This window comes from Bidens hawaiensis, unplaced genomic scaffold (genome assembly GCF_021521415.1).
Source record: "Bidens hawaiensis isolate Kalapana, Puna unplaced genomic scaffold, B.hawaiensis_p1.1 tig00076502_1, whole genome shotgun sequence".
NCBI classification, from domain to species: domain Eukaryota; kingdom Viridiplantae; phylum Streptophyta; class Magnoliopsida; order Asterales; family Asteraceae; genus Bidens; species Bidens hawaiensis.
Genome location: NW_027503193.1, coordinates 1 through 19,726, shown reverse-complemented (window position 1 = coordinate 19,726; position 19,726 = coordinate 1). Strand labels below are relative to the sequence as shown.

General features: G+C 36.8%; 1 protein-coding gene across 1 annotated transcript; it reads right to left on the bottom strand.

Annotated features, from left to right (window-relative positions):
• Positions 1-17,753: 17,753 nt before the first annotated feature.
• On the bottom strand, positions 17,754-19,722 carry LOC143606675 (chlorophyll synthase, chloroplastic; the record flags this gene model as incomplete). Its single annotated transcript, XM_077082363.1, has 11 exons — positions 17,754-17,874; positions 18,126-18,173; positions 18,241-18,317; positions 18,446-18,527; positions 18,610-18,672; positions 18,761-18,836; positions 18,961-19,022; positions 19,130-19,213; positions 19,285-19,350; positions 19,444-19,530; positions 19,630-19,722. Coding segments are annotated over 11 exons (801 nt in total), but the record flags the coding sequence as incomplete, so codon positions are not given.
• Positions 19,723-19,726: the final 4 nt, after the last annotated feature.

Below are 19,726 nucleotides of genomic sequence, written 5' to 3'. Positions count from 1 at the left end.
AAGGAAGACGTAGAAAAAGTCAAACTCAGTCTCAATATGAATATACCAAACTAATGAGGGTGGGGGCTATTAGGCTGAAAGCTGAATGATCCATTAGAGTTGGAAGTTATGTTCATAACAGGATTGAGGAAGAACTGATCCACATCCTCGACAAAATTGGTCTTGACGATCCGATCTTAAAAGAGTCACTAGGTTTGTAAAGATGTTTAAAAAAATATAAAATAAATCACCTCAACAAACGGGAGACAATGAGCTAGACCATTGAAGATATTTTGAGACTCCCGATAATCAGCAGAAGTTGTATTCACCGTCATTAACCTTAACTCTTGAACCACCACAAAACACCAAACCCCTACTCACACAAAACCAACCCCTATTACCTTCTAATTTATGCAACCCTTCAAGAAGGGGGATATTTGAACTCGTTACAAGCTTATTTATCCCATGTCACATATACATCACGTGTATGATCAGATATAAAGCTGAGTGTGCGTGAACATTGTGAGAACGTGACGTTTTGCATAAACAGAAGCTCATAAAAACAAATCACCTTTTTATATATCACTACATATATTCCTATGGTTTAAAGTTGGTTGTTTTGTTCCCCTTTTATCGGATCTCTTTTGGGGATGTTTAAGCTATGGTCCTAATTTGCTATTTTTGGAGAATATTTATAAATATCTTGCTTGAGGACAAGCAAGGTTCAAGTATGGGAATGTTTGATGTATATAAATATATACATCTTTTAAGCATCAAATAATCTCAAAAAATTTAAACTTCTATCGTATAATATAGTTCAAATAACTACTTATCATGTTAAAATATATTTTCAGGTATATTCAAGCCTCAAATGAAGAAAAGAATGAAAATGCAAAGAGAAACCAAATAAAATCAAAGAAACAGCAAAACACACCCCCCATGCTTCATGGAACACGCCCCATGCTTTCCTGTGCAATAAAAGATAAAAATCTGCAAGAAAAGACAAAATATTAGACAGTTGGACACGAAGCCGTGCTTCAGAGAACATGGGGTCGTGGTCACCTTTAAGAAAAGACTAAATAAAGTATAACAGACACCAAAAAAAACACGGGGTCGTGCCTAACGAAGCACGCCCCAATGGTGAGTCAGCATGTTCGATCTGACAGAGCATTTAATACGATTGGACACCTAGACACGAGGGCGTTCTTCCCTTTACACTGGGCCGTTGTAAGGCCGCGTTACCGGTGCCCTACATTGGACGTTGGATTTACTCATAAACACAGTCCTAAACATTAGAGATAAATAAAACTTTTGCGGAATACTAAAACTTTCATAAAACATTACATAATAATAACATTAAAACATTTTGAGTCTTCAGATGCCAGTCTCTCATTCGCCCACCATGTGCCCGCTCAAGCTAGTTGTCCCAATTTACTCACCCGCATCATTACTAAAAGTCAGCTACGCTGAGTGAGTTCTAGTTAATCAGGTGACATACAATACATTCACATATCATAAATACATACATATCTGAAGATACATATCCATACTTAACCAGTTACCCTACTATCATACATACATACATACATACCTATTATCACTTACCTCAGTCTACCAAGAATACGTTCATAGTCCATCATCTATATCTATACTCAAGGTCGTGAGCACGAAAAGGTCCGCAGTCCTTACCTATGTTCACCAATTATGGTACGTGCAAGGTCCGCAGTCCTTCCCTATGTTGCAACCTATATCATAGCACATACGCGTTCCGCAGTCCTCCCCTATGCTACCACAATACTATTACAGCACGTATAAGGTCCGCAGTCCTTTCCTATGCTAGCTCCTGTCTAAAGTACGTATAAGGTCCACAGTCCTTAACTATGTTCTTGTCTATCATCTATACCACGTATAAGGCACGCAGTCCTTAACTACGTCGTCACCTGCCAAGTCTATGTCCAACAGATGTTAGAGAGATTTACCATCCTAACTTACTTTGTCGGACGTAGAACTCTCATACCATTCACGTACCTGTATACACATACTTCACATATACAATAATTACATTGTAGCATAAGAACACTCTAGGCCTTCTTCACATCATTAATTTAACAATCATACTCCTTGACGTTACGTGCAATATTCGAAGATCGTTCACGTACCGTCAAGCAATCATTCATATCTATCCATTATATCATATATAGCATACATACATCATTCATACATCATTTATAGCAATCATATATTTAAACTACCACTTGGTAGTACATGCAATATCCGAAGATCGTTCACGCACCGTGAAGCATTCATTCATACATGGATCATACATGGCATACACTTAACACTTAAGGTAAGTGTATTAACTATCACATCGAGTATGCACACAGCCCCAAAAAATAACAAGGAATGGGGCTAGAAACTCACCTAGATCCTGTTTCTTTCTCCGTTAATTGTTGATCCCTTCTTTAATTGAGCTCGGCTAACTGTATATAAGTTACACGTATCAATACTTTCCCTATTGTTCAAGATTACTTTTACTTAGATTTTATTCTTTAACCCTAGCATATTTGAATTTATGGTTTTCATTCACTTTAATATTTGTCTTTCGTTGGTAATCTATTTGCCATACCCTTGTATTCGAATCATCCAGGTAATTCAAAGTAATCAAGCCTTAATGTAATCAAATCGTGAACAGGAAAGCGAACATAAATGTAAGCGAACTTATATGCTAGTGAACTTGTATGTAAGCAAACTTACTGTAAGCGAACTTACCTTAGCAAACTTACATCAAGCAAACTTGCATTGAGCGAACTTATATGTACGTGAACTTAATTGTAAGCGAACTTAGCTTAAGAGAACATATATATATAAGCGAACTTATATGCAAGCGAACTTGCATGTAAGCGTACTCATATGTACGTGAACTTAATTGTATGCGAACTTAGATTAAGCGAACATATATATATATATATAATCGAACTTATATGCAAGCGAACTTGCATGTAAGCGAACTTACTACAGCGAACTTGCTGTAGCGAGCTGCTGTCCACGGGTTCGTTTCATCGCACGTTTCGCGACCTTAATACACTTGTTATGGTTCGGCTTAGCCCCGAACGTTCCCTTAACCATTCCCGTCCTTATCTTGACCCGTTTACATCATAAAGTTTGAACCTTTATGGTAAAAATGTTCCAAAACTAGATCTAGGGTTTCTTTAAACAAGCCGTTCATAACCGTAAGTTTGTAAAGTCCATTTTAAATACCAAGTTTGCTACTTTATGGTTTGTTTATTCCCGATCTACTCTAGGTTTAAGTATCAAGGCTAACCGTTCATGAAAACGTAAACTTTAAAGATCAAGAACATACCTTTAACGTTTGTTAGATCACGGTTTAGCTTGGTTGTGAACCTTAAATCTTGTATCTATCTTGTATATTGAAGATCTATCAAGAATCAATGCTCGTTTTACTCTTGAACCTCTCTCTCTCTCTGTCGTATAGTGTAGGTGTGTGTGTGTGTGTGTGTTTTGAGTGTGTAGAGAATAAGATGGACTGAAATGGAAAGGATTACGGTTTAAGGGGGTATTTAAACTCCCTTAAGCCCATGGACCTAAGGCCCATCTTTCCTTTTTAGTCCACAACTAATTCCATCTAAAAGCCTACTTCTCCTTTCATATTTAATTTTATTATTCAACTAACTCAATTATTTCACCTGATGCAAATAATATATTAAATATTATTTTAGAAATTCTGGAATGTTACAAGTCTTCCCTCCTTAAAGAGGTTTCGTCCCCAAACCTAGCTTATTCCTTGTAATAGGAACACTTCCTATATTCACGCACTTTATTGTATCGTGTTTGCCTTTCGGGTTATCCTTCTTACTCCTGACTTGTAGTCACCGAGCGGTGTTCATGTGCTTTAGCTATTCAAGGTGGCTTCTCCATGAGGCCCTCGATGTCTCAACTATCGTCTCGTCCTTCCAGGGGGCTTAGTTATATATATATATATTAATGCTAACGCCTAAGATGGCGCTCTATTACAACACATCTATTTATCATAACCAGCATGCTTCCAAAACAATTCATGTCATAATTAATAAACACCGGTCTAAACTTCAATATAAAATAACACATATTGAGTCATTAATAAGCCAAACATAAATAAACTTATGGCTAGTAGCTAGCCTTCTAGAATGATCTTCTCTAAGCATGCGGAGGAAACTATTAAACCTCAAGCATTCTTCTCTACTTCACGTCCTTCCTTCATCTTCTTGCAGTCCCTTGCTAGGTGTCCACGTCCCCCACAGCTGTGACACCTATGGTGATCCTTACACTCCCAAGAGGAACGTCCTGCTTTTCCACACTCGAAGCACACACCTAATCCCATTCTACACTCCCCCGAGTGTTTCTTCCCACATTTTCCACAGATTGAGAACTCATCTCTCCTTTTTCCTTCCACCGTTATGGCTTCCCCACAATCTCTAGCTAAGTGACCAGACTTACCACACCTGTAACATTCCTGGTCCTCGGTGCATTCACGAGATATGTGTCCTTTCTCCCTGCATCGGTAGCATTGGTTTGAACTGGCCTTGCATTCTCTCAGGTGCATCTTCCCGCACACTTTGCATGTTTCCTTGCCCGCAACCTTTGGTGTCTTTTTCCCCGCATACTCCACGACATCTGCATATCTTTTAGTTCCTTTCGCTCCTCCCTTATTATCATCGCCCATCTTACCGTCTTCCCCTGCCTTCTCAGTGATCCTTTCATGGCTTTCAGCAGACTTGCCAGGTCGTAATTTCTTCACGGTAGCAGCCACAGCTTGAACAATGGCGGCTTGAACAACGTGATCCAATTGATACCCTTCGTGGTCACTCAGATCTCGTACAGTTGTGCCTCCTTACCCTCCTATTTTAGTAATCGGTTCTTCAGAAGTCCTGCGGTCAACATGTGGCCTACTAGGACGTCTAGTATGACCTCCTTTACCAACAAACCTATTGCTCCAGCCATTCGTATTCTATAAGGAAACAAAAATATCATCACTCAATGAACTATTTAGTACAAGGATAGTAAGGCTAACAGGTAATAACAGTGGCCAGTTGTGATTAGCTGATCACGCTACTTTCCGTGTCCTATACACTTCCTCTTATGAGTCTATCTGTGTTGATTCTAATCTTAAATAGTTAATCAATCAAACAATCAAGAAATCCTATCCATATCAATCAAGATAACATTAACATTTATTATCTAACCATACACTTTACCTTTACTGAGCTTGCTTGAATGACATATGGCATTCTTGAACTGGCATCTTCTTACTTAAATCCCATTCTCTGTTCGAGTCTAAGCATGTAGGATGCTTAAATCTCTCGAACTTTGCTCTGATACCAATTTGTAAGGCCCCGTTAACGGTGCCCTACATTGGACGTCGGATTTATTCATAAACACAGTCCTAAACATCAGAGTTAAATAAAACTTTCACGGAATACTAAAACTTTCAAAAAACATTACATAATAATAACATTAAAACATCTTGATTCTTCAGATGCCAGTCTCTCATTCGCCCACCATGTGCCGCTCAAGTTAGCTGTCCCAATTTACTCACCTGCGTGCATACTAAAAGTCAGCTACGCTAAGTGAGTTCTAGTTAATCAGGCGACATACAATACATTCACATATCATACATACATACATACATACATACATACATACATACATACATACATACATACATACATATCCGAAGATACATATCCATACTTAAACAGTTCCCTACTATCATACATACATACATACCTACTATCAATTACCTCAGTCGACCGAGAATACGTTCAGAGTCCGCCGTCTATACCTATACTCAAGGTCGTGAACACGAAAAGGTCCGCAGTCCTTACCTATGTTCACCAGTTATGGTACGTGCAAGGTCCGCAGTCCTTCCCTATACCATCCTATATTAACAACACGTACAAGGTCCACAGTCCATCCCTATGTTGCAACCTATATCACAGCACGTACGAGGTCCGCAGTTCTCCCCTATGCTACCACAATACTATTACAGCACGTATAAGGTCCGCAGTCTTTCCTATGCTAGCTCCTATCTAAAGCACGTATAAGGTCCACAGTCCTTAACTATGTTCTTGTCTATCATCTATACCACGTATAAGGCCCGCAGTCCTTAACTACGCCATCACCTGCCAAGTCTATGTCCAACAGATGTTAGAGAGATTTACCATCCTAACTTACTTTGTCGGACATAGAACTCTCATACCATTCACGTACCTGTATACACATACTTCACATATACAATAATTACATTGTATCATAAGAACACTCTAAGCGTTCTTCACGTCATTCATTTAACAATCATACTCCTTGTCGTTACGGGCAATATTCGAAGATCGTTCACGTACCATCAAGAAATCATTCATATCTATCCATTATATCATATATAGCATACATACATCATTCATACATCATTTATAGCAATCATATATTTAAACTACCACCTGGCAGTACATGCAATATCCGAAGATCGTTCACGCACCGTCAAGCATTCATTCATACATGGATCATACATGGCATACACTTAACACTTAATGTAAGTGTATTAACTATCACATCGAGTATGCACACAGCCCCCAAAACATAACAAGGAATGGGGCTAAAAACTCACCTAGATCATGTTTCTTTCTCCGTTAATTGTTGATCCCTTCTTTAATTAAGCTTGGCTAACTGTATATAAGTTACACGTATCAATACTTTCCCTATTGTTCAAGATTACTTTTACTTAGATTTTATTCTTTAACCCTAGCATATTTGAATTTATGGTTTTCATTCACTTTAATATTTGTCTTTCGTTGGTAATCTATTTGCCATACCCTTGTATTCGAACCATCCAGGTAATTCAAAGTAATCGAGCCTTAATGTAATCAAATCTTGAACAGGCAAGCGAACATAAATGTAAGCGAACTTATATGCTAGTGACTTGTATGTAAGCTAACTTACTTTAAGCAAACTTGCCCTAGCGAACTTACATCAAGTGAACTTATATGTACGTAACTTAATTGTAAGTGAACTTAGCTTAAGCGAACATATATATATATATATATAAGCGAACTTATATGCATGCGAACTTGCATGTAAGAGAACTCATATGTACGTGAACTTAATTGTAAGCGAACTTAGATTAAGCAAACATATATATATATATATATAATCGAACTTATTTGCAAGCGAACTTGCATGTAAGCGAACTTACTGCAGCGAACTTGCTGTAGCGAGTTGCTGTCCACGGGTTCGTTTCATCGCACGTTTCGTGACCTTAATACACTTGTTATGGTTCGGCCTTAGCCCCGAACATTACCTTAACCGTTCCCGTCCTTATCTTGACCCGTTTAAATCATAAAGTTTGAACCTTTATGGTAAATGTTAGTGCACGGTTTCGGTGTCCGTAGCGATCGAATAAGTTATAGATAGTCTAGAATGTATATTTAATGTAAATGGCCCATTCGCTATGGATTGTTTAGCGAATGAGGCCCATAACGAATGAGGGCTAGTTCGTTAAGGTATTACCATTCGCTATGAAAGCATAACGAATGTAGTATAATTCGTTATGAAGGTATAACAAACTAGACGTTACTTAACAAACTAGAGCTTACGGCCTATAAATAGGCATATCCATGCTCATAATTAGCATGTACATATTGAAATAGATGTAGATCTAAGTTAATGCTCTCCATAAGTTATTTCCACACCATAATGTATTCCTTCACATTTATCAATAAACTATCTATTTAACGTATTGATCGATCTCGTGTTTATTGTTTAATTGATGTATCGACGCGGCTAGATCCTTGGTAGGTTTCAAACAGTAAAAATGTTCCAAAAATAGATCTAGGGTTTCTTTAAACAAGCCGTTCATAACCGTAAGTTTTTTAATTCTATTTTAAATACCAAGTTTGCTACTTTATGGTTTGTTTATACCCGATCTACTCTAGGTTTAAGTATGAAGGCAACGGTTCATGAAAACGTAAACTTTAAAGATCAAGAACATACCTTTAACGTTTGTTAGATCACGGTTTAGCTTGGTTGTGAACCTTAAATCTTGTACCTATCTTGTATATTGAAGATCTATCAAGAATCAACGCTCGTTTTACTCTCTCTCTCTCTCTCTCTCGTAATAGTGTAGGTGGGTGTGTGTGTTTTAAATGTGTATAAAGTAAGATGGATAAGATGGACTGAAATGGAAAGGATTAGGGTTTAAGGGGGTATTTATACGCCCTTAAGCCCATGGACCTAAGGCCCATATTTCCTTTTTAGTCCATAACTAATTCCATCTAAAAGCCTACTTCTCCTTTCATTTTTAATTTTATTATTCAACTAACTCAATTATTTCACCCGACGCAATTAATATATTAAATATTATTTTAGAAATTTCAGGATGTTACAGCCGTGCCTGATCACCCAGACAACCTATAAATAGAGGTGCATGTTGCATTCAAGGGTGTGTTTGAAGAAGAATTCTATACGAGTTTCACTTATAAAACATCCACTTTACACTCATATTGAAGATCTTGTGGAGAGTTTGAAGGCTTGGAAGTTATCATCATCATCCATTACCATTAAAGAAGGAAGATTCATCCATATTTGGTTAGATTTTTCTAGTTTAATCATGTGTTTGTTGTGTTCATCTCCTTTGATATTCACGGTTATGCTCATCATGAGCTAAAACTCAATTTACCATATAAGTTCTATGAAGAAGCTTTGTTTTACTTGATGATTATATTAAATATGCTATTTATTTCTAGTAAAGTACATGGTTATTTTGCAATTGTCCTTTGATGAAAAATGTTTTATCACTTTAACTCAACAATCAAGGTCGATGATCAACAATCATTCATGATTCACTCATGTTCTTGGATACTAGAAATGGTAAAAAGAATATCTTGATAACTTACCTAAGATAAAACATGGATCCTTATATCGTACTCAGAAATGATGAGATATAAGCTATGTCTATTTCTATAGTTTTGATAATTCTGAAATAACATAGTTAACACGATTTCTTAGGTTATCATACTAGTTAAAGAAATCATATGTCAATGGAATGTGCAATTATAATATACTTAAATCAACCAAGGGGAGGTTGTGTGACTAAACTATAACCATCCAAAGTTGTTAGAATCGGTGTCACACACCGACCTAAGGCGGAAATGTCGAGGCGTGAGCTGATTGCTCACAGCACTCAAGGTACTATCATTCAATATTAAAAGTGTCAATATCTATTAAATTAAATTAAAAATAAATCCAAAGACTTTCAAATACATAGTCCATAATTCAAAACAAAACAGATATATCAAAGTCCATAATCTTGTGTATTCTCTCTTGCATGCAATCCTAAGTTTTTCTTCCAAACCAGCTTGAAAATCACATCACACGATGACCTGCATATGCGTTAACAATACAATATGTTTGTCAACACTAGGTTGAGTGAGTAGCACACCAGATTTTGTGTGTATACAATAATAAATAAAATGCAACAGTGTCAAATGAGATAAGCAATTCAAATATTGAGCAAGTAAATGAGCTGTCGATAAGCACGATGCCAGATAAATTGGACGATGGCTATTACGATGGTCTTATGATCATACGGTTCTGAGATTATGCTGGACCCTCTTAATGCGATTCAAATAGAGAAAATAAGCACATAACAAGTAAGGTATAAATTGTTAAACACAAGTGACAAACAGTTGCAATTTGTGTATTAGATAATAGGGAAATAAATAGTAATGCATACGTCCCCAATACGATAAAATAAGTGTAAAAGGGGGAATGTGATACTCACCTGATCAGATGAACGAAATACAAATGATGATGATGATGATGATGATGATGATGATGATGATGATGATGATGATGAGAAAGATGAACCCTTCGGGATATACCGTCAAGGAATCCTAGTTAAATATAATAATATAAATTAATTATAAAATACATAACATGTATAATGAATTTAGGATTTCGATGTGAGTTGAGTTAGGTTTTGTGATTAGAATGTTATTGATTGAACGATTGATTTCTATAGTGACTATCATTTCAAGGATTATTATAATTGTTTATCATATATTTATAGAATGATTATCTTTATAAAAATACCACTACTTATACTTGAAACAAGTATACTAATGAAAAAAGTTAAAATATATAGATTTAATATAAAATATACTTATAACAATACTTGGATACATATATAATTAGATAAATAATTAAATTAAAATACTTCAATAAAATATGAGATACGTTTGTACCATTTGAATAAATACAATCCAATATTTAAGTATTTAATATATAATTATAATATATAAAAGAAAATCATTAAATAGGTTAAATAATTATAATAATAATATTTAGACGAATATGTATTTTAAGTCCCTAACAAAAGTTAGTTTATGAACGATTGATAATTGTATACTTAACGTGTTTATTAGTGTTATGCCTTTTTATTTAAAAACAATTTACACACGCACGCACACACACACACACATATATATATATATACACATATACACACATAACGATTCCTAAAGTTGTTCACAACAAGCTACGTCAAGTTAGACGTGTTGGTTTTGCAAAATAACGTTTATTTGGAATTGATAATGAATATAATGATTTAATTAATAATTGATTATCAAAAAAGATAACATTTAACAAAAACGCGCTGGCCAGTGTTCGAACCCGCGCCTGGCTGGCTCCCAAATGTTTAACAAATAGGCAACCAACCAGTTGAGCCAAGTGATCTGTTGCCTAAGGAATGAGAAAAATAGATTAAATATAATAGCCCAGAATAACCCCCCAAATCATATGAATCTCAAGGTACTATCAAATATAATAGCCCAGAATAACCCCCCAAATCATTCAAGAAATCTCTCAATCTGTTATTGTTTATTCAATTAAGCATAGGGTTATCAAAATACGGATTAAAGCGGCGTAGAAACATATAATACTTACCAGCATCTGATACAAATTGATGGTGATCGGGGAAACGCACCTGACGCTCAAACACGTTCCAAGATCTATATCAGTAGAATATTAAAAAGTAATTGAATTTAGGGTTTATGTTCACTGTGATGAGAAGATGGTACATACAAGATTAATTGAGTTATCACGGACTCGAATTAGTATAACACGTTTTAGTATAGGACGGTTTGGTTGTATAGGTAATTCGTATCTTTTTTTTTATCTTTGTTTCCAAGATAGTTGTGACGGTGAGCTCGTTTTAGTATAAGAGTGATTTGCAATAATCAATTACGAGTTTAATGCGAAGATTAAGAAACAAGATATTATACGGGTCAATTGGATGGGTTTGGATCTGGTTTGGGCTGACAGGTTGAAGAATATGATAATGGATATTAGTTTGTAATATTTGCATAATTGTGCTTGTAGTTTATCATTGATTTTTTTTTAGTTCTAAAATTGTTAAAGGGTTTATTTTGGCAAATTAACAAAGTTGTAACAATAGTTAAATAAATAAAATGATAACATATTTAAATTAATAAAAGATTTTATTGATCAAATTACCCGAATTACGGAATGGGTCGGGTAATGAATATTAGAATTATAACTGAAAAAACCCGAGTTGTTACAATTGGTATTTGAGAAATCGAAGTCAATCTTAATCTTTTTACTTTACTAAAAGTACTTGCTTACTTAAATTGGCATTCCAGTGATAGACATGAATTTATGAATGCTAATTCCTTTTATGTCATAGGGTAGGTTTTCTGAAAAATAAGGGACTATTCTATCATACATTATTAAAGCAAGTTTATCACATATTTACTTTATAATCATCAAGGAAGAATGGAGTGGATTCTAGATTTTAAATGGTAACCTTCATACAATTGATTTACTCATTTAGAATTTCTCTTCTTATTCACCTATATTATATAGATATATTATTCTAAAATAGTTTAAAAATCACCCCAAAATTATTTTCTTCTGATTAAATTAAAATGAAGATTTATTATTAGAAATATATGTGTCCATGGATCGATATACTTGGTTCTTACAAATACTATTCTATATATATGATAGGTACACTTGCCTATTTTATGTGTGGTTAGTCTTAGTAGAATCACTTTTATAAATTTAAAACACGATCTTGTGCGAAAACTAAATCAATCATATTATACGACACGATCAGCACACATCATTTTTTAATACTCCTATCTTTATTTCTTTGGTCGAGAACACTCTCAACTTTCGATTTGTTGTTCATCACTCCCAATTTTCACGTTATTTTCTTTTATCACTCCCTAACGAACGGAGCACTAACTCCGTTAGGTTTTTCGCTGACGTGGCATTTTTAACAAAATAATAATAAAAATTGTTGGTCCACACACCACATCATCTCCTCTTCTTCTTCTTAAAAAAACCCTAACTCCATTACTACCTCCACTCAACCCACCACCACCCCACCACCACCACCCACTTCTCCTTCCACCTTGAACAATCATTTATCACAGACTAATATCCAACACATGATCAAGGAAAGGAATCTCAGTGTTGCTGTCTTGTAGACCAACGCCATCAAAATTCAACTCTACCACCACATTCATCTTATTAATGTTTGATCCGGCAGCAGCGGCGCCCTCGACTGTAATGAAGCCGATGGCGGATTTTGTATCTATGAAACCACTGACCACTGATGCTTCGGTAAAGGAGTCGGTGGCTCAGAAGTTAAGACAACTCCACTCGTAGGCGGTTACTACAGAAGCATTGAGTCGATTTGGAAGCATCTGGTGTATTGAAATGAACTCCGGCAACTTGTTAAGTTTTCCGACGAACCTCACTTTCCCGGTGAGGGATTCTGACTAGCTCTCACCTGCATGATCGTTCATCGAGAAGTGCTAATAGTGAGGTGCAATGACAGCTAGGGTTCCGCTGGTCGTGTTTCAAGCTTTTCCAGCGAGTTGAGTTTTTATCCGACAGGTAGGGAGATGGTGGTATATGTAATCTGGGTTTTTCATATAAAAATAATAATAGCCATTTTCCACATAAGCATGCCACGTGTCCTAATAGTGCTTCGTTAGTTATGGGGTGATAGAAGAAATAAGATGAAAGTTTGGAGTGGTGGATAACAAACGAAAGTTGGGAGTGTTCTCGAACAAAGGATTAAAGTTGAAAGTATTAAAAACCAATATTCAATGTTTTAATGTTTAGTTCCTAATTATAATAAAATGATCAAAATATAATAAAGAAACAGGTAAGCGGACAACAAGCTGCGCCATCACCCCATTTAAAATGGCAAAACCGATCCTACTGAAAACAAAGTTATGGTTCTTTGGCGTCGTTGAGCTACTGTGCACGACCCGCTGAACTCTTTTAAAAAATGTAGCTGCATCGGGGCCAAGAGACCCAAATGTATCGAAGCAAAAGGAATGAAGGCGTGTTGATTCTCAACACACACCTTCTCGTGCTTAGCAATTTTTCCTGATTATGACTTTAACACGAACTGCCTATAACCAAACTCGGTGTCCCTAAGCCCGACAGGAGGGGACACCCCAGTAAGTTCCACACAAGCATGCTTCCCCCGCCCATCCAAACACAAAAATGTCCGTTGGTCGGAGAGTAAACATTCCTTCACGCGAATCCGATACGAAATTCACATGAGCCTCTTTTTTTGCCGAGGTTCCCACCCCTTTTAACACATCACAAAAGACATCCTTGACCAAATCATGGCTATATTTAAACCCTAGGATTTCTTTGCAATGAACCGCATGTTCACTAAAATTATCTAAACAAACTTTACGGCAGACTGGGCAAGGCTCATCAACTGGGAACATGGGGATCAATAAACGATATTTAAAAAATGACCTGATACTCCACTGCTGACATGTGTTGGCCTAACTATTCGATGGGGATGACAATAAAAAAGTCTTGAGCATGAGGTGCTTGAAGACATTCTAATACCGCTCTCTGACGAGGGGACATGCCAAACTTTTCTTCCAGACTTTGGACGATTTTACTTTAAAAGGCACTCACCAAAGCATTGTGGGCTTTATGGGGGCGGTGTCCTTATTAGCGACCCCGCCAAGATCAAGATCAGGAATAAATTTATGCAAATAATCCAACGCATACCCAAATTCAGAATCTAACCCATTAACACCACAGTCATGCAAAATGTGGCCATGTAACTTCAAGATTGTGTTCTCAAGGCTATGAAAGCATAGGTGGAAACATCCTCAGCTAAATATAACCCTAAATCACCAAAACGAATAAGGAGAGAGGCTATTCTCCATTGAAAATCCCCAAAAAATGGACCCCCACATGCCACAATATCCTCAATTGTCGCTCGTAGCCCTTTGTCAAAACGGTGATAACATCCTTAACAAACATAAGTTGGCATGTTCGGAGTCCAAACAACAACTTAGCCACCCCCATACAGGAGCGAAGCAAGAGAAGCACACATTGAGGGTCACGCATGCGAGTAAGACATCTCATTAGGTCCACTGCTCTTGAAGATTTGGTAATACTATTGACAAAACCAACGTCCCGGCTAACTGCACCTCCAAGGAGTTTTACCCCTAACTCCGGTCTCCCAATCCTGATAGAAATAAACCTACGTTTTCCTACACCCCATTGAACGACAGCCAAAACTTTAGTTTTTTTAATATTAAGCTCAAACCCCAAACTTGACCCCTTGGATCTAACAATATCCAAGGCTTTAGCTACTTCAATGGCATATCCTATAATCGTGCCATCATCTAAGTAACATGCATGGAAAAGTAACTTGCAACCATCCCGTACCTGATGAATGAGGAGGTTTAAAGCTAATGCAATGAGAAGGGGTCCTAAAGGATCACCTTGTTGAACCCCGGTAATTAACTGATACAATCATTCCCTACATAAAGCCTAGCCGGTTGCCCGTAAAGAAAATTAACCCATAGGGAAATATATGGACATATGGCACGAACCTCATGCAGGAGGGTGGTCATATCCGGAAGGTTGCTAATATACGGTCTGGTTTACTTTTGTTTGCTTAGTGTACCTTGGAGCATTCCCAATCCATTCTCCAAATTATGTGAGGGGTTCTTTAGTTTCTAGAGATGGTTAAAAGTGGTTCATGGATAAATTTGGAGAAACACATTGTTCACCTCTATAACTTTTTAATGTTTTTTGAAAGTGGTTGTGAGTGAAGGAGAGAGAAAATGTAATGATAAAAGTATAAAATTATTTCATTGAAAATGAGAGAAAAAAATGATGTTTTTAGTGTAATTATAGAGATTGAGATGGATTGAGAATGCTCTCACAATTGATTATTTAAGCTTCGATTTTTAAGTTGATCATTCAAGTTTTGGTTTCATCTCATGTTTTTAGGTTTAACTGTTCATTAGACTTAATCAGTGTTATACCACCATATGCAATACTTAGGCCACCAGTAGTGGGCGAAGGCCTTGGGCGACTTTGGGGCAATTAGGGCAAGCACACGACTCCCCTCCCGGGCGAAATGTGGGGCGATAAGGGGGGCGAAGACCTATTGTCACCATTTGATTGAGGAAAATAATAATAATTAATAATAAGACCGTTGGAAACAGTCAAATTAAAAAAAAACAATTTAATTTAAACAATATATATATATATACACATATACCATTCTTCTCCAAACTCATATCCATTTCATATATACATATAACCAAATTCTTCAAAAATACAACAAAAATGAATCTTAGAAACAACCCGAACCAACCAAACAGTCATTCCCTCCTTTCGGTCAACTCCACGGTCCGCAAAACCAACCGAACGTAAACATGCAATGGAACCCGAACACCCAAAACCAACCGAACCCAAATTTTCCATTTGGTTTTGCCGAGCCGAACCTAAACATGTATGCCAACTACCTCATGCCCTAAAACCTCATGCCGGCGTTCGGGTCTACCCAACCGGACCCGGAGACGGTGCCGGAGACCTAGACGGCACGGGCCTCTGGTTCTAGCCAAAAGTCAGGCCATAAACACACAAAAAAAAAATCGGGTGAGCCGATGGCGCAACGTGATCCAAACAAGCAATGGAGCGAGGAGGAGGTAGTAACTCTCACAAGGGTTTGGATCTTCGTTTGGGAGGACCCGATGTCGGTAAGTTTTTTAATATTAACTATTTATATAACTTTATTCATTGTTTATTAAAAATGTATAATAATTGTGACAAATAATTTAATTTGCAGCTAACTTTCAAGCCGGCGGGATATTTTGGAGGAAAGTTTTTGAAGCTTGGGCCGCGCTAACGGTTAAACCCAAAGACTATCGGGGAAAAGAAGTGGTTCAAGCCCACTGGAAGGGCCTTAATTCGGATTGCCAAAAGTTTGCCGGGATATACAACCGCTTGCGCGGGGCCGGTTGGCGTAGCGGGCAAAACGACGCCGACATCCAATCCCAAGCATTAAGCGACTTTCGATCAAAAGGGTATCCCGAAGGGCGGCTCGGGAAACCGTTCAAGCAACTAAAATGTTGGGAAAAACTAAGGTTATGCGCAAAATGGAACGGGGCACCCACCGTTCAGGTCGCTCGACGAGCCGGCTCATCATCCCGGCATTCCAAAAAGTCGAGAACATCATCCTCGACAAATCCGAGCACACCTAACACACCCTCCGATGCTCGTAACTTTAACCTCGTTGACGAACACGACGCGGTTAATTTAGACGACGAAGACGACCAAGTACCTGAGTTGGCTCGACCCTGTGGCAGAGCAAGAAAAGATAATACAAATAAAGGGGAGGGTTCGTCGTTGTCACGATTAAACCCTGCGGCGAGTGAAGAAACCGAACATCTAAACGAGGTGTTCGATCGTTTCGAAACACATGTCGTATGGGAAGCGACATGAAAGCAACCACCTAATATCAGGGAATGGTAGCCCAAACGCTTCAGCTAAAACAAATGAAAGAAGCATCGAATATTATGAACGGGTTACACAAAGAGGCCGTATTATTACAACGACGAGTTGAAAAAATGCGCGAATATTATGGATATTATGTTTTTTTTTGTTATGTATTTTTTTAATGTTTCTTTTTTAACTTTAATGTATTTTTATTTAATTATTTAATTTGATGGGTTCTTATTTGTTTAGTTTAATTATTAAAAGAAAAAAATAAAAAATGGTGACGTGGCACTGGAGGGGGCTACAACACCAATACACCCCAAAAACAAATTTTCTTACCATTTACTAATTTGGCGTCACGTGTCGTAATTCGCCCAATTTGTGACCCCTCCACTACACAGCCTTAAATGTGGGCTAACTAGCAAAACTGAGCCAAACGACAGCTAACTTAAGCCCGGCTTCTTTACAACCGAGCTGGCTTCAAGCCACATGCTATTTAAACATTCATACTTGGTGACACAAACCTTTGTATTGAATTTCAAATAATTGGTGGTTTAGATTTCAGACCAATTTGATTACTGGTTTAGTTTGATATATGCTTCGATGATAACTTAAGACACCAATTAAAGACAAATAAGAAGACACTGAATTCTACTACAAAGTACAAACCACACCAACATCAACATTTTCAATTTGACACACCTTTAAAATTATCAAATAAACACGAATAGTCTTTCAACAATTTCATATCAAAATAAGAACCATACATAAGTTTATTATCGAAAAATCCTATATTTACAACAATTATCATATGATCTCGCACCAAGCGCCCAAATGACTCGGGCGCATAAAAACACATAAATTTCAACAATAACAAGAGCGGAACAAAACTGCAACCTTGTGTGGACTTTCCGCCTTTTGTAGGCAGGACCCACCACCTTCTCCAGTCATTTTGTTACAACTTTCAAAACATTATCAATGACTAGTAGCTAAAGCAGTCACTAGAAGACCAAGAATCAGAAACGGCTGGGCACTAGCCTGAAATAAAAGCATTAGTCAATTTAGATCTAAAATTTCATGCAAAGTATCATCTAAATCATCACATGACCTTCAAACAGTTTAAAAGAACATTGAGAATGACGTTAAGACATCATAAAATGCAAAAATGTACGTAGATTTGTGACAGGCTTATATGTATTATAAAATCAGTAAGCAAATCGTTTGACCTAAAAAGTCAAATGGCACGCCTTCTTTTTTGATGGGATGATAACGATTTATTGAAGATGTACCTGATACTTGACATCATATTTAACAGGATCTTTAAGGAAGTACTTGAACTGCAGCCATAAACAATTAAAAATTAAATATATAATATCATATCATTTTGAAAATAATTGTTTTTACCTGAAAAAAGACTTGTGGAGCAATTAAACCGAGGAGTGCTGCAGCATAATATGGTTTACCAGATCCCAAAAGGTAACCTGCAACCAAAAAAGTGTATAACATCAATCTCACAATTTGATTATAAAACATTTGTGCTATTTTATATCAGTTTTCAGAAAGAAAGGTTTTAGGTTTGAAACTGAAAGTCAACAGTCATGGTAAAAACCTGCAACAGAAAGTTGAGTTATGTCTATGGCTCCAACACATATCCATTTAGCTGTTTCTTCACCAAAAGCTACTGGAAGAGACTGGTCAAAATTGCAAAGCATATAAAGATCAAACTCAATGTTATTAGGTCAAAGTCAAACATATACATATAACAAAGTGTACCTGAAGCCCCATCTTTCTGTCTCCTTCCACACTTTTGAAGTCATTTACTATGGCGATACCAAGCTTTAATTTTAAAGGGAAGAAACAGCCAACAGGTTAATTGTCTAAAATACCCTTTAATGATGGTAACGCATATTCAAATTTTACATACCCCAGCTATGCTGTATAATAGTGTGAGAACTATTATGTCAGGTGTAAGGGTTCCAAACAATGCTTGACCAGCCCACCTGTGATACGAACTTATAAACTTAAAAGGCGATAAACTAGAAAATGTCAAGAAGTTTAAGGTTTGACTCACAAAAGTCAAACATGACTTTATCAAAAGTGGTAAGGAATATTATGAAAGCATACCATGGTAAACTAATGTAGCTAGCTCCTAGTGCAAAGTTGCCAATCCATCCATTCTGTTTGAGCTGTAATCACACCAACATTATTACAGTCAGATATTTATATTTTAAAATGATGACTGTTCTGTTCCCAATACACGTATTGAAATCAGAAATGAAAAAAAAAAATTCACCTTTAAAGGCGGAGCTGAGTAAATATAAGATAACAACGATCCACCCAAAGCAAGATAAAATATTGTAGGGAAGTCATGCCCTGCCTGAAACAATATAGTCCTTAGGAATTGATGACAAATTTTTTTAAAAAAAAAGGTCTGATGAGAATACATACCCACACATCCAATATACCAGCCAATCCAAGGCCTCCTAAAAGAAGCACCCAAATTTGAGCAATAACCTGAAGTTTAAAACAATATGCAACTTGTCCCTTAAAACAATGACAAGATCTCACAAACTGACAATAGAGAATTACACAAGTAACAAAACTAACCTCGTTTTCAGATATTGCTCCCGAAGGAATAGGACGATATGGTTCATTAATAGCATCAATCTCTCTATCGTACCAATCGTTGATTGTCTATAGAACAAATATTAAAAACACTAAGTTAAGTGATTTGATAGTCAAAAGGTTTTTCAAAACTTGGAGACAATATTCTAACGTATAAGAGAGATTTACCTGCGTATAACCTGTTAGAAATGGACCCGACATTAACATGCAAACAATTGATTTAGCAACATCTTCAGGAGTCCACTGAAAGTTACCTGCAATGCAA